The 16547-nt window shown below is 37.8% G+C and overlaps 1 protein-coding gene across 3 annotated transcripts in view; it reads left to right on the top strand.

Annotated features, from left to right (window-relative positions):
* Purg (purine rich element binding protein G) overlaps positions 1-16547 on the top strand; it is a 31098-nt gene extending 14551 nt beyond the window's left edge. Inside the window, exon 3 of one of the 3 annotated variants that reach the window (XM_085680794.2) lies at positions 15773-16547. In XM_085680794.2, coding sequence (XP_085536920.1) covers positions 15773-15790 — 18 coding nt within the window. In that variant the 3' untranslated portion in view covers positions 15791-16547. The other 2 variants (XM_085680793.2, XM_085680791.2) reach the window with 2 other exon arrangements.

Here is a 16547-nt window from a genome sequence, read left to right as displayed (position 1 = left end):
TGTGCACGTCTGAAGATTGCCCACATAACACTTGCCACTGAGTGGAGGGTATTTTGTCCTGGGAGTTCTCCCAATGAGAGGAAGCTTTGATTCTGAGAACTGGGGGACTTGTGGCCATTTTGTGCTTATTTATTTGTTCGAGATTGAAACTGCAGTCACCAGGCTTAAATACTAGACTTTGTGTGGCTCTGTCCAGTGGGCAGCAGAGGTTTATGTTCTTCCAGCAATGCATGTATCAGATTGGAGGTTTTCCTAGAGCTTGACAGTACTAACACTCATTAGATAATTTCGAAAATCTGTGCTTAATACAGGGTGAAACTGTTTAGCATAAAACAACTATTATGGGAATAATATATTTGGGTATAAAATAACAGCATAAAATAAAAATGAACTTTTTGACAGTAAGGTCTCAAATATTATTCTCAGAGACCCTGGCCATAAGAATACTCAGCAAAGTATTTCTCTTTTCTCTTCCCATTAAGGAATTTTTTTTTCATTAATTTAAAAGGATTTAACTAGGGAGGTGTGTTATAACTGGCTGGTTCTATAGCAAAGCAAGCAATTACTTTCCTTTTCAGAGCTCCCCCCATTATTTCAGCCTTCCTGTGTTGTATATTATTAGCAGACCTAATCCCAGAGCTCCATTTTCGTGCTCTACACCCTCCAGAGTTCAAGCTAGCAGCCCCACAATCTAGCCGTCCCTCCCTTCGTAGTCTCTGATGAAGGATTATCGCTAATATTTTACAAATAAGAACTTGTAGGCGACATTGAATTCCAGCCTGGAAAGTCCCCAAGTTCTGCGCTTTCATTTTAAAATCATTTACCTACCTTATTATAATACTAAATTTATTTAGGATATAGAATGCCCATGGCACTTATGGGAACAATGTTAGTTTGAATTCTTGTTCTATAAGCATTATAAACCATATTTGTAATTCAAGGGAGTTTATGAGCAATTAGGTCAGTATGTGTCATTCCATTTGTTAGTCACCATTTATTAGTCAATGTTTTTTAAAGGCTCTAACTTATATTTGAAGATACAGCACAGTGCAGTTCAAGCAGTTCTTCCATTAAGATATTTGCATCTGATGTTAGGCTTATAGAATCTACATATTATTTGTAGAAACTTACATTTTATATAGGAAAGAATAATCTTGGGTAAACACAGAACTTGATTCTCTAGACTTTTAATAATTAATTCTCAATGATAAGTTACTATTAGTGAATTTTTTTATTAGTGAATTTGTTACACAGCATAGCTTTAAACTAAAGTGCATACAAATGCTAAATGCTGTATTTATATTATACTTAAGAAAGCCAAAGAATTTTAGGTGTTAATTACTTCCACTGTTATTTTAAGTCTTTGTGGAATTTAAAAGAATCCTCATCTTGCCTTTGAATTCATGATGTACAACAGTGCTGTATAGAAGTGATAGCCCGATGTCCTGGAGCTATATCTGGACTTTCTAGCTGGGCCTGGGCTTAGGACAAGTCATCTAACTCTGGAACATCAGTCTGCTCACTCATCACTTGAGAGGACTCTAGTCCCTTCTAATGTCTCTATTCCTTGAGCCAATCACCTTCTTCGCTCTCTTCAGCTTCCTTCTCTGGCCCCCATCTTCTCCGGCCACTCTTTGTTGTATCTGACATTTATTGGCCTTTCTATCATTAGCTTTCTTCTTATTTCGTTAGTCTGTTTTACAGTTTCACTTCTAATTTGCCTAGTCCCCATGATTAGCTCTGTGTGTGTGTGTGTGTGTGTGTGTGTGTGTGTGTGTGTGTGTGTGTGTTGAAGCTAACACAGAAATTAGTTGATGGTCATATATAAATTTTAACTAGACACAAAAGCTTTAAGTAGGCAGTTCTTATAGTTTGATGAGATTTTTAGACATGTAACCTAAATCTTGATTAAATAAACTTTAAGCTTAGTTTCCCATATGAAAACTCTTATTTCCTTGACTTGAATATAAATGCAAAGAGCCTCTTTCTTCCTCCTTTGCATTCCCCTCCACACCTTGCCCCGTGCTGATTGCATAAATCATCTCTCTTCATTTAATCACCACTGTTCTTCTTCCTGTTCCTTTTCTGCCTTTGGAATCACAGTACTTAACAGAATTCTAAATGGTGGCAAGCAGTAATGAAAGTGATCATTTAAAACCTGCTAGGGAATACTATGTCATTCTTGTTTCAGAGTTGCCTCACAAATTAAGGTGCAATTTGATAGAGGGTCTTCTGTATCCTACACATTCTAAATTCAACTTAAGACACTTTTGGGCCGTGTCCAATGTTACTTGATTCTAAACACCTTTTGGAGCCTAATCAACTTTGTATTTTCTTTCAACACATATTTCTTCTATCTGCCATGTTCCAGGCAGTGTGTCCATACATATGAGAAGAGTATTTGAAGTCATAATTTGCTGTATTTTACTTTTAGTAATTGATCCTTTAAATGCGATTGTTTACATTCTGTCAGTGCTCTAAATATATTCCACTCATGCAAACAAATAAATACAACAGTACTATTTTAAACAGTAATTCTATTCCAAGTCTCTCTTGCTGCCCTAAGATGAAAATAACAATCTGTTCCCTCTCATGCCTACTATGTTCAAGTGGTAATGACTTCCCGAACCACAAGCATGAGGGGTGATCATGCAGCCCCATGAAGTCTCATCATACAATGCTGCCATGATTTCTGTAGTTGGAAGGCAAGAAGTGGTTACATGTATTCCATAGTTACTCTCCCTGCCTTGGGCTTTTGTGTTCTGCCTAACTTTAGTTTTTAGTTCATTGACTGGGTAGTCACAGATTCCTGTTCATGTAATAGAATTTATAAACATCCACCAATATTCTTTACTATGCTGTGTCACTGATGAGCCAACAGGAACAAGCCTGATTTGTCAGCAGATACACTAATTCTCACATGGAAGCATTGCTGTGCAAACCACTCAGATATTCAGTTATTTGTGGCATAAGAAACTAATATATCCTGAACATTTTCCTGTGCCTCTTCATTAACTATTAAATATTTTCTAATTAAGTTTAAGGCTAAATGAATACAGAACTTTAAATTATCATTTATATATGACTTGGAATCATTTTCAAAGTTTGTTCCCGTACTCGCCCTCCTTTTATACTGATTTTAATTAGGTGAATATTGCTAATCTTACTTAGACACACAAAGCTGAGGTCCTGGCGGGTGACGTGACATGCAGTAATCACCAGCCTGCCTGATATTAAAGTAACAAGGTGTTAATGGGTCCACTGAATTAAAGCCTTCATACTAACAGCCACATTTGAGATGGCAAACTTGAAAACAGAAATTGGTCAGTTTTTGTAGTTAATTTAAAGGGTTGCTAAAACTGCATTCTAAGCAGATGTGTTAGTGCATGCCCATAATCCTAGCACCTGAGAGAAAGGTGGAGGTGGGAGAACACAAGCTCATGGCCAGCCTAGTCTACATGAAAGTCTATCACCAAAAAAAAAAAAAAAAAAAAAAAAAAAGGAAAGAAGCTAGAAATAAGTTAACTTTGTTGATGCTTTTCTTGCTTTCACGTGGTCTTTAGGCTCAAGTCTGCACTAGCTTTGGGGGGTTTGAGCCCTGGTAGAAGACACAGCAACTCGGTGCTGTGGTGATTGTGTCAGTACCTAGAGTACTTAACTGGATTCTGGCCTCTCAACACCGTAGCCAGGCTTTCCAGCTTCAAGTTAGCATTACTCTCCCTGCCTGAGCCACCTAATCCCTCCTTGTCCTCATCACTCACTGTCTTTGCACTGCATTGTGATTTAGCCTCCTCCTTTGCACATAGGCCTCATAAATCAGCTAATGAATCTTTTCCCTATGTTCACTTTTCATGTCTAATTTATTGGCTTTTTAATATATTTTTGAGGACTTCATGCATGCTGTGGCCCTGTGCCCTTATGAACAGGAGATTTACAAGGGACTATATTGTAAGTTAAAGGCAGGCTTTTTCAAAGATCTATTTGGAGGTAATGTGTCAGATTTTGATCAGACTAGCTTGAGATCTGTCCCCTCTCTGTCCCCTGCACCAGTGTCCACAGTGAAGAGTCCAGCACACTGCAACTTCCTCAGTCATACGCACGATGTCAGTCATGTTCCTTGTGCCGTCTCCATCAGAACAAGGAAGAAACACAATAGCAATACCTCCATTTCAGTAGGGATAATAACAGTGTGATCAAAGCTTTGAATAGGAAGTTCCACAAAATCAATGACCCCATCCTTGGTATTCCCAGTTTACCAGAGGGGTAGCATTACTGAGGAATTAGCCATCTTAATTTCTATGTTTTGTATGCAAATTGGATTATTTTGACCTTATATTTATGGCCCTGTGCAGGTTGGCCTAATCTACAAAAATTATCATATATTTATAAATTATCATATATTTAAATATGATATATGTAAATTGCACTTTGAAATGCTGTATATGACTAGAATTATCAAGAAATTTAATAGAAATTCAACAATTGCATTTTACTATGAAAAGAATAAGACAAAAATCATTATAATCTACTTTCTCCGCTCTTATGCAATAGCAATGATTTTAATATTTCTAGGTCCCAAGTCTCCCTAAATCCTCAAGCACTAGTATAGCGTAGTAAATAGTACAGACATTGGTGGCAGCCAGTCCTGGCTTGAAGTCTGAATTCTATCAGATGTATAATTTGGGACATTTTTACTAAACTAGTGTTCTGAAAATATATTCATTCAGCATTCAGTTTGTACTTGATGATTATCCACGATGTCTTGAACTGTCTTCTGTCTCCGTGGCCGTGTATCAGTTCCAAGGCAAGAACTGCTGGTGAGCCACACCCTCCTTAAGAAAACTAAACATTCTAAGATACATGGAACCATAGCAAAATTTCTGTCACATGTTGACACTTAAGAAACGTTAGCAACATTATTAATTCTTCCAACCCATAAAAGTGCATGGTTCCACAGGAAGTATAGCAAAATGATGCAGAATTGGGAGGCAGCCTCACTCAGTTACCACAAAAACTCCCAGGAGCAGTGGCAAGGAAAACTGAGCTTCTTCTAATATTAGAAGTGTTTTAGTTATTTGTAAAAAGGGCATGGATACTTAAGTGAAAATTGCTTGGCAGAAAACCAAAGGCGCTAACTGTACAAGAAAAAAATATATATACGTAAGACTCCATTAGAATTTCCTGTTCATCCAAAAACATCATTAAGAAAATGAATAAGATTTCTTTAAGAAATTTTAAAAAAAATGTTTCCATTAATAAAAAGGCAAGCACTGGGTAGTTCACATGAAGACGAGGTGCCTCTGCACTAAAAGAATTACTTTGCATGTTTCCTCACCCTGGCATGGGTAGCCATAGTGACTGGACATCCATGTCTGCATATGCCATCCTCTTGAATTCATTCTGAAGGAATGCCCTTTACCCTCATAAAAGATAGGGAGAAATTTCAAAGATGTTACGTGGTTTCTTCAAAACCACTTAACTACTCACTTCAAAACTTGCCCTAGATCTTGTAAAGTGTTTTCTCTACTAGCCAGTGTTCATCTTTACCTGTGACTTCAGTCACTCCGGAGACAGAGGGAGGACCGCTAGTCCAGCTAAGGCCACAGAGTGAGTTAGTTCAAGGCCAGCCTTGGCTACTAAGTTAAGACCCTACCTCAAACCAAAAAATAGAAAGTGATAAGAGCATATGTGGGCTCATTTTAAGTCCTTGAAAGGGAGACGCTTTCCACGTGTAAACTCCTGGGTCTTGGGATACAGGGAATAGCGACAGTGTGGCCCCAGGGGTTGTCATAGGACGCTGTGCAGATCACGGGCTTGCCCTTCCCCTTGGATATATGATCTGTATTTTTTTTTCTTTTATCTTGTGCAGGAGCCCTGTTTTCTTTTGATACTTAGAGATTTGTAAAACTAGCGGGAATGTTTGCTGGAACCATCTTCTCTGACTGTCCATTGTGTTGGTTGCACAAGTGTCGAGTGTTTCCTCTGAGAGGTGCATGGGCTGTTAGTGTCATTGAACTGTCGGAGGAAAACTTTGTAGCTAAGAACCTGCATTATCTTCTTACTAATTTATTGTTTATTATATCAGCTTAGTATTTACACAGTCTTCTGTTAACGGCTATGATCATAAGTGTGGATTAGAAAAGTCAGCCTTCGTTTGTTTTTGTTTTAAATGAATTAATGTTTGCAGTTTCACTGTTAATCAATTAGAATTTGTGATGTGGAGTAAGAAGCCACTTTTCAAGGTAGGAATGGCAGTTTAAGGGAAATTGGGTTATTCGTTTACTTTTCCAACACACCCTTACCATAGCCCTCATTATGCAGGGACATTGAACTTTTTCATTTTGTCCCTCTACTCTCGGGTGGAGTGATTATGAATGGTAAGATTTTATGTTAGATGTCTTTGTATGGCATGTGGATGTGGGGCAGCATTAAGTCTTTGGTAGGTTGTAGTCGAAATTATCAAAAGGAATGAATTGGAGAAATGATTGGCTTTTGATTACAGTTTTTACTTTACAGATGAATATGTGGTGTCACTTTGAGAAAATTCTGCGCAGTGTATTAGCATTTTCTTCTCAGAACTAATATAATTTTATTTTATTTTTAGAATAATCATAAAGTGTAATAAGGTTATTTCTCTAGGAAACTAATCATCCATTGGATATTTGACTCAGAAAGTAACCTCTTTAAAACTGATGAACACAGGGCAAATCATAATAGTGAGGTAGTCATAAATTAGGACCCAGCCACTGGCATCCCAAGGTTTTTTAACATGGAATAGAGTGTGTGTGTGTGTGTGTGTGTGTGTGTGTGTGTGTGTGTGTGTGCGCATTGACATGGTGCCAAATGCTGTACCCTTCCGTCAGTACTCCATGACTCTGGGGACATGGAGATTACCATTACCCAGGACGTTCCTGTATTCTCACTCCCAATCACCATCCCCACAGCCCACTTCCCTTCCTAATTTCTACAAGCATCCATTGATCTAACTTGACACATATTATTTGTTTATTCTAGAATTTTATTTAACTTAGCTTATATTTTTTCATTTTGGTTTCTTTCGTTTGCCTTTGAGACCATCCATGTTGTTGAGTTTGACAGTAGTTTCTTTGTATTGCTGATACCTTCTTAAAACAAATCTGAGCTATGCATCTAATTTATTAATGTCTTGACAGTAAACATTTAATAAGAATACAAGGTGAGAAAATACTGTCCAATAGTAAGTGACAGTCCCTGTAACTTCCAGGCACCTCTGCCACTTTAACTGGGTCTGTATGGATCAAGAAATACTCTTTGGGACGCTTGAGTTATTCTACTAAAAATGAGAAAGTGGGTGAGAACCCATCAGCGATGACAGTGGCCACCAAACTGTTTCCTTCACTGAAAGCTGTGCTGTGGTTTCACAAAGTAAATGTTAGCGATAATCCCAAGGGAGGAGATTCTTACTGTAGCGTCTAGTTTATCAACACACCCTGGACTAGAGCTGGGCCTGGTGCTGCAAACCCGCAATCCTAGTGCCTGGGAGGCTGAGGCAGGAGAATTGCAAGTTCAATACTAGCCTAGGCCTAACTTTGTCTTATGAAGAAAATTGATAGACAGAATGCTTCCATTGTTTATCGATGTGGGGATGCCTAGGTAGCTGTTATACACTGTAGATGATGTAACATGGACCAGAAAGCTCGGCTTTATAGTTAAAAATCCAGCTTGATCTGTAATTCCAAGAAAAGGGTACATAAATCCGAGGTGAGTAGGTACATTAAGATGGGCATCAAGATTGCACCTGGGTTTTTCTAAACATCCAAATGATATTCTGAGTTTTGCCAGCCAGTAAGTTTGAGCAAATGCTGCATGCTATGCTATATTCCAGTATACCTAAGGGTGAAAGTTTTCCTCGCTGTTGTCTTTTGCAAGAGAGTTTTATCTGTGTCCTGTGAATAACTGAATTTGATATCACCCTGCATCCTTAACTACCTCCATCTTCAACACTAGGAGCACAGCGGGATTCCAGCATGTTGTCATGTACCAACCACATACACACAACAGTACTCTCTAGCCATTCAAGAAGGATAACACATCATTTTCAATGTTTAAATAATTATTTGGCAATAGAAAAGAGTCTTATAGCAACATAATGCTTATATCAGTTCATGGGAAAAGGTACCCAAATGAGATAAAAAGTAGCCAGAGTGGTAAGAGGATATTAATAAAACTTAATGTTATTTTAGTTATCCAAATCTCATATCCACTTGTGTTCTTATTCCTTTTACATTCCTACCTAGCACTCAGTACCCCTACAGTCCCTCTTTGGTCTTTTGTAAATGCATGTGTATGTGTGTATGATGTCTGGAGGTGGGCACACATGCCAGGGTGCGCATGTGCAGATCAGAGGACAGCTGCAGAGAGTCCCCTCTGCTCTGGGGGGTCAAACTCAGGTCACCAGGCTTGTACAACAAGTGCCTTTACCTTCTGAGCCATCTTGGCTGTCTTCCTTACCCACTCATACTTATTCTTCTCCTGGTTTCACTCTCCATATTTAAGTCTGATAATGTCAAAAATACTGAAATAAAGCTTCTCTTTAATGTGACCTACTTTAGTGTAGAATTTGGCCTACGTTGTATTTCTTATTTTTAAAAGGCTGGTTAGATTTGAATTACCAAGAGAGCCTCATTAGTGTCCTCTAACCTGTAAGGAAAACTTCCAGAACCATCAGAATAAGCCTCAAGGATGTATCCTCAATTCTACAGACTGCTAACTTCTTTTGTGCAATATCTAACCAGTTCATCATCATTTTAGTTGTCATAATTAATTTTTACTAGCTGCCAATAATATTTCTCGCCAGATGGAAAGAATGAGAATATACCCCTATTCCCATTTGAATATGAGAAATGATATCAGCTTAATGGAAGAAAGGTAAAGAGCTCATGGGTGAGAGAATTACAAACTTCATGTCTTGGTGCATATACACTGCTTGAGGGACTTGAAGTCTCAGCATAGCTTGAAGTTGGCATTATAGTAAATACCTTCCTTTTACTTGTGGTTCTGGAGAGCAAAAACCGGATTTTTATGGGGCTACAAGTGTTGGCTCAGTGGTTGTGCATGGGCTTAGCACATGCAGGGCTCTAGGTTTAATGCTCTTCACCCAGAAGAATTGACTTCTCATTTTTAAGGTTTTTATTACCTTTTTGTTGTTGCTGCTTCTCAGTCAACATGATGTCACAAAAAAAAATGCTGGTTTTATGTACATCTGAGTAATTTTAAGTTAGAAAGTCAAACTTAAACATCAAAAGCCGCAGTCTTTCCACTAATTTTATTTAAAACCACAACTCTGATTTTTCACAAGAGGTGATTCACCTTCCTCTCTTTACAGTGGAAAATGAGGTCAGAAAATGACCTGTCTTCAGCCAGTGAGTTTGTGGAAAATGGTGGGAGGAGGGCAGCTTCCTAAATTCTAATTTTATTGACAGTACAAAGTATTATTGTATGCACATACTATTGCAACTTAAATATGATTATTCCGGATTTAAAATACTTTTTTCAAAATTGCTACCAAAGAAAGTATAGTGATGATTTATTGAAAGAAACTGTCTAATTCTCAGAGCTGGGTGAAACTTTCAAACCATCAAACTTTTGAGGCTTAACTTGCTTTTTTGTTCCTTGAGAAGAAAAACCATTTTTGAGTGCCACCCAGATTCCCATTTTGTCAGTGTAAGAACCAGTTAGTACCATAAAGAACTTCAGAGCTAAGAAAGGCTGTTGGCATCTAGTCTAATCTCAGAAGTTGCTCAGTCCAAGGAGAGCACGATCTTCTCCTGGCCTTGGCTTTCCCACTTTAACCACAGTCTTCCAATCCCAACTCGTGTGGATATGTAACTGACTCTCCGTTCCTTCTGATAGCCTCCACATGCATGCTAGTGGCTGCAGCTGTGTGGCTTATTGTCTTGATTCACTTCTGTGTCAGAATTAGCATCAGGAAAGCATTGACTGCTATGTGCAGCAGCTCCCCTTTGGGCCTGGCAAAGATAAAGATGAGTAGTTCAAAGTTTTAGGGGAGGTTGTAGTTACTGGTGTCACTGGTACGGTAAATACCCTTCAAAGAGCTATGTCACAGTGATGTAAGAATGAGTAGACCTACCCTGCTCGTCAGTGGCAGTGCCGCCTACCATACTGTGATGGAGGCCAGCACAGCCCTTCATGGAGAGACAGTGCTAGACAGAGCATCATATAAATGTTATTTGTCGTTTTTCTCAGTCCTGTTTCAAATGCATTAAATCAGCGGGTATTTATTTTGTATATTCCATGAGCTAATCCTTCTGTTAGGTCTAACTATTAGAGCAGACCTGCAAGATCCTGTCTTTTACACTGTGTAAAGATGTGTCGCTGTGATTGGTTTACTAAAGAGCTGAATGGTCAATAGCTAGGCAGGAGAGAAGAGGTGGGATTTCTAGAGAGAGAGAGAACTCTGGGAAGAAGAGAGGCAGAGGGATGCCATCAAGACACAGAGCAAGTCAGGCATATAGTACAGAGGAGAGGTAACCGGCCATATGGCTAAACATAGATTAATAAAAGCAGGTTAATTAAGTCATAAGAGCTAGTTGGGGAAAAGTCTAAGTTAAGGCCAAGCTTTCATAATTAATAATGTCTGTGTTGTCATTTAGGGAGCTGGTCCCACAAAGAAAAAACTTACTACAGTCTTCAGCCCCAAATATCATAAAATATACTTGGCATAGAGTGATGGATACCATGTCACTACCTACAGAGCAGAGAAGCTCCCCTCTTACAAGTTCTATGCAGTTCAACCACCGCCCACACAACTGATTAATGTCGCCAGCCTCAACCAGATACAGTGAACAATGCATACTAGAACTGTTGTGAGGCATTTTACAACTGAGAGTTCTCTAACTACAACAGCTAAGGAAAAGACAGACGAGATTTAATAGTGGAGTAAGAATGGTCTCTTGCAGATGGTCAGTATCTCTAGCAATGCATAGAACTGCCACCACCAACTATATTTTAGGTAAACACAATTGTCTAGCTCCTAAACTGTCAAAAAGTGCATTTATTAGCAAGAAAATCTGCACAGTGTGAAATTATTTGGAGTGTTTAATCAGCTAGATATAGTTGGAATATTGTATATAATGTAGAGTTTCCATGTCTGCAATTTTGATTAAGAATTCCATGCATTTCAGTGTTTTATAAGTCTTTCTCTAACCAATTTTAAATGCTGAAACTATCTAAATCCATTACTTAACATTAAAAAGATTAATTTTATGCTCAAAAGCTGTGAGAAGCTTCTGAGGATGGCTATCTACCTGTCCTGTGGTTAACTTGTCAGTGTATTGAGCTAGGGTTGGTGGAGGAGGGAGAGTGTTACCAAGGATTTATCATGCATGCTCCTTTCTGTCTTGTCAGCTTCCTTGGAAGACTGCCACATCAGTTTCTGTCCCATGCTCTAGCCACAAAAGATGGAGCGTTTATATAACTGGGCGTTTTTATTTCAGACGCCTTTATTAAGTCGTTTTTACACTGTGGAACGGTGGTTCTCAGCCTGTGGGTTGCAACCACTTTGGGGGTCTAGTGACCCTTTCACAGAGGTCACATATCAAATATCCTGCATATCAGATATTTACATTATGATTCACAACAGTAGCAAAATTACAGTTATGAAGTAGCAACGAAATAATTTTATGGTCGGGGGTCACCACAGCATAGGGAACTGTATTAAAGGGGCGCAGCATTAGGAAGGTTGAGAAGCACTGCTGTAGAAGGAGGTTCGCAAACTGTAGAAAAAGGAAAGGATCCTTCTGGAGAGCCATTTGGTGTTCTGTGATGATAAACTAGTCCTAATTGCTGCAGCAGTACTTCCATGTTCTAGCTAACCTTCTCACTGGAAATGGAGCATTCTGCCCAGCTAGCCTCTGGCATCAGAGAACCCAGGTACCCTGCACTCATGGCCCCTGGGTTCACAGTCTCACTGTCCCTGAGTGGTGGCATTTTTATCCCAGTTTTCAGAGAAATGGTTTCAAGTTTAAATTTCATCACACTCAGAAATGTTCAAAATTTAAATTTGTATACATGCCAGGCATTTGAACTTTATATGAATACAGTTATTACATGGCAAAGAACCATCTTTAGTTCTCACCTAATGAAATGGAAATTCAGCAATATGGGGATCTTCCACACAATTCTTTGGTCTGTTCTATATTTTGGTGCTTTGGTCTCTATTGTCCTTTTATCCTTATTTTGTCTCTTCTAAAGATAACTTCTAAATATAACTCCTAAAATACACTTCCATTTAGTGTTTCTATTTAAATAAGAGCGATAGAGTCATGTAGGATCAATACCACACATTTTTGCTGTACTTCATAGGAATGAACAGTTAAGATGGGAAACCTCGGTATTTAATACTGTTTTCCAAATTGGTTACTAGCTCATACCGTCGCTCCATTGAGTGAAGATAGTAAATATAATATGTAGTCAAATAGACAAAAAAAACATAGCTAAGCCGGTACGTTTTTTAAAGTGTAAGACTTCTGTGCATCGCATGGCAGAGTATTACTAACATTTGCCTGAACAAGCTCTCCGGGGGTCGTCAGGGTCTGTGGAATGCTTTCACTACACTTGGACATGAATCCTCATAAAGATGTGGGCTCTTAACCGTTACCGCTTAAAAGCACTATGCTGCTTTCTCCAGTTATAGTTCACCTTTCCTGGTTATATTCGTGACGTTTGTGAGACTGTACTAGTATGCAAAAGATGAACCTGTGTACGTATTTAGAGTTTGAAAAAGTAGAATTGTGTGCATCTTAGAAAAATATATGGTAACTTGTGGCACTTTGAAAAAGGAATGTGCAATTATAAGGTTTATACCACTTTGACAGTTTTTTAACCCTAGAATTACTCTTACTAAATCTAGCACTTTGTTCCTACCGGTAGTTCCTGTTCGGTTTGTGATGTGGAATGTCTCACGTAGACTATTTTCCCACTGAGTTTTCTCTTCATGTGTCCTGACCTCAACACCTTCAAAGAACAGTTTGAATGAACCCAGTGATGGTCAGGAAAACCATGACCATTCGGTGTCGTGAGCATTTGCTCTCGTGCTGACTTAAATATGAGCAATTTTCTTGTTAAAATTCTTTTTTTTAATTTTTTCCATTCAAAAATTTACACTTCCTCCCCTCCTCCCATTCCCCTCCTGCTCCCTCACTCACCCTCCTCCCTCCCCCTCCGTCTTTAAAACAATATTCAAACGTTTAAAGTAGTGTTTATTGAACAAAGATAATTTGGTAAAAATTATCCCAAAATCTAAATTTTCCCACACAAACAAGGATATAGTTGTGCTTACAGCACACCCTTATTCCCCCAAAGGGAATAAGGCATAGTAAGTGGATTTCTGTGTGGCTGTGGCTCCTATCTCTATAACCTTCTGTTCAGTCACAGGCATTTTGCTGCGATATGCCAATGGGTCATAAACAAAGTGGGTATAAATGCAACATTAGGGGTTGGCATCAGCATAAATTATGCATAAACATATTGCAATAGAAGGCATCTATCATGCCTATATCTGAATAATTTACCATTGATCTTCTCTAGCCTTCCCCACTTAAGGCTACACAGTCATTTTAAATAAAGGAAAATAGAATCTGTGAACAAATAATTTTTTTAAAAAAAATGGCCTCATTTGCCACAGTTTGAAAATTCTGTTGAATTTTTTTTTTTTTTGAGGTTCAATGACTACTAACAACTTCTGAGTCTTACAAATAAATCACGGCGCTTAGGAATTATACATTTCCCCTTCCCTTCAAAATGCATTCAGAATTGATGCAAATTCATAGCTTTTATAATTGTTAAAATTGCCATCTATATTGAAAGATTAAATGTTATAAGAGCTACAAAAAGATTGCTAATTAATAATGCAGCCCCATTTGCTATCAGACTTCTGATAGTGCTGGGTTTCTTACAAGGCCTTAAAATATTTTAGTGAAAAAAATTACCTGGAAAAAGAAGGCACTTTATTATCTGGAACTATTTATCTATATAGAACTTGTCTAAAAATCCCTTAAAATAGTCGTTATCCTTTTATAAATTTATCCTAGGTATACATTTTTCTAAAGCCACTTAGAATATAAAGTGATAAAGTAAACTATTTTAATTTAACAGAAAATTGTTACATAGTATAAACAATGAATGATACAGAAATGAAAATATTTAAAAAAGTATATGTGAAAATGGCAAAACTGCCTAAATACAGTCATTTGAAATTACCATGTAAAATATAAAGACTTTCAGTAAAAAAAAAAAAATTAGACAGTTTTTATTGGTTAATTCTTTTTTAATTATTTTTACCTTATCTTGAAATAATTACCAAATAAGAGGGCAATCTGAACTATTAAACTAGCCTATCATAACTTTGTTTTGTTTTTACTGAGCTTTTTCAATGTAACCGTAAAGCATTAAGAATCCATTTTGTTTCTTATTTGTTCAAGTCATCCAGACTTGATAATTACCTTATTTTAATCATTCCTGTAAACATGCTGGTATATAAATGGTTCCTCTTGGGCCAATCAGTAGTCAATTTATACAATGAATTTAGTCAGCAGAAAAACTTACAGGTTTTTTTTTTCTCAAAAGTATCAAGCCCCCATGTTGATCCCCTGACATCTGCCAACGTAAAAATGATAGGCTAATATTTTCCAATTTCATTTGAAAGCAGTGCACCTAAACATTTTAAGGAAACATTTTCCATGATATTACCCTGTTTTAAGTCTTTCTACACTTAGCCCTTTTTCTCTCTCTCTAGTTTTAAGTATTTTAATAAATGTAAATGTTTCCCAGACAAGGTTATCATTTCGTGATATAGAAGGGTCAAGCTTAACAGGTCTTCCCTTACCAAGGAGAGACTAAAAACAAATTCTGTGTCAATTGTTTGGTTTGTGTCTTTGTTTTCTTTTTAAAATAAGATCTATTAACCCAAAGGTGTGTTAATGTCAAGGCATGAACAATCTTAAATGTAGATCTATTGCGTATTCTGTGATGCTGAGTAGCAGGTTTTCCCAAACTCTGTGATGCTAAGAATTTTCCTTAGAAAGTTTGTTTAATGTTAGATTGTTGTTCTGAAAGATGTTGGTCCTAGTGGGATTTTTTTAAGAACTGGAAAACAAACGCATGTATTACAAATATAGAAATGGTGAATCGTAAACTTCCCATACAGTATTGATTCTATTTTCAGACATGTTTCACTGTTAACTATAGACCACGGAACATTGCTGCCATACCGTTACTGAGTACATTTTCCTAATGACCCTGTTATCACTATTCCAGGATTACATGTTGGGCAGATATATAATTGAGCCCTGTGTCTGCATAAAGATTCCCAGGTATATTCTTCTCTTGGCAAGTAAAAACGTACTTTCTATGACATCAGTCCACTGAGGTCTGAATATACCTGTATTGATGCTTATTGCGCATTTCTTATACAGTATCTTCATTTGCCAAAATTCGCTTAGGCTAAAACTGAAGGGTTTGTTACATGCTTTCTACCAGAAAGGTTTTCAGTGACATTACTAGTGGGTTTATACTGTGAAAATAGTGGAACTCCCTTTATAATTTCTTACTCGCTAAATTTAAATTAATATTTTTTCTTTAGCTCACAACTTACCCTAAAGCCAGAGAGAATCTCAGCCTTTTTCACTGTTGTCAGACCAAGCATAAGGAACAGCCCTAGGATACTACAAAACAGTTGAGGACTAAGGACTAAATCCCTTATGTTCCACTCCAGAATAAAGGCATTCGGTGAAAGAAATGAACCGAAGTTCATCATGAGTGCAAGGCTTCTGTACTTGGCATTCCTGCACGGAAGGGAAGACAGGTCTCAACGCCATTGGCATCATTTTCAAACTGACCTTATGCAGAAAGCCCTCCACCACACTGGAGGACTGACTTCTTGACTCAGTCGGGTTTGCTGTGGGTGGGGTTGTTTCTTTAATTCTTTAAGCCTTTCAGTTTCCAAATCGCTGTTTGCCAGCTTTGAGGGAGAAGACAGGTAGACTTGAAAATGCTTTCTTAAAGAGACCATGTAACTATATAACTATGAATTTAAATTTTGACGGGGGTGGGGTCATTTCAATCCGCTGCCTCATATAAGAAACATTTTTTTAAAAAAATCTGTAACTGCTTTAGTGTTAACAGGGTACAAGGTGTTTTTGTCCTGTATCGTATTTCAAAGGTTCTCATCGATTGTGACTGTATTGTACTGTATGAAAAGAAGTCGGAAATTGCCTTGTATTGTTTATAATGGACCATAACACATACTGACTCAGTTCTCATGTTCCAAGTTTCCCAGTGATGCATGTTCACAGTTAGGTCCTAAAATCCTGTGGTGCTAACTCCTCCATGACTCAATGGTGCTGTTGTGGATGCTAACTGCATACATGCCGAACAAAGCTTGAAATTCAAACTTCCCGCCCTTCCTCTGTTTATATGAAGTAAATAAAATAACTTGAATTTGTCTCAAAGTATCATTGACAATCCAATAAACTGGTTTCTATGTGTCA

This window comes from Myodes glareolus, chromosome 23 (genome assembly GCF_982192425.1).
Source record: "Myodes glareolus chromosome 23, mMyoGla1.1, whole genome shotgun sequence".
Taxonomy (NCBI): domain Eukaryota; kingdom Metazoa; phylum Chordata; class Mammalia; order Rodentia; family Cricetidae; genus Myodes; species Myodes glareolus.
This window is presented reverse-complemented; position numbering and strand designations above follow the sequence as displayed.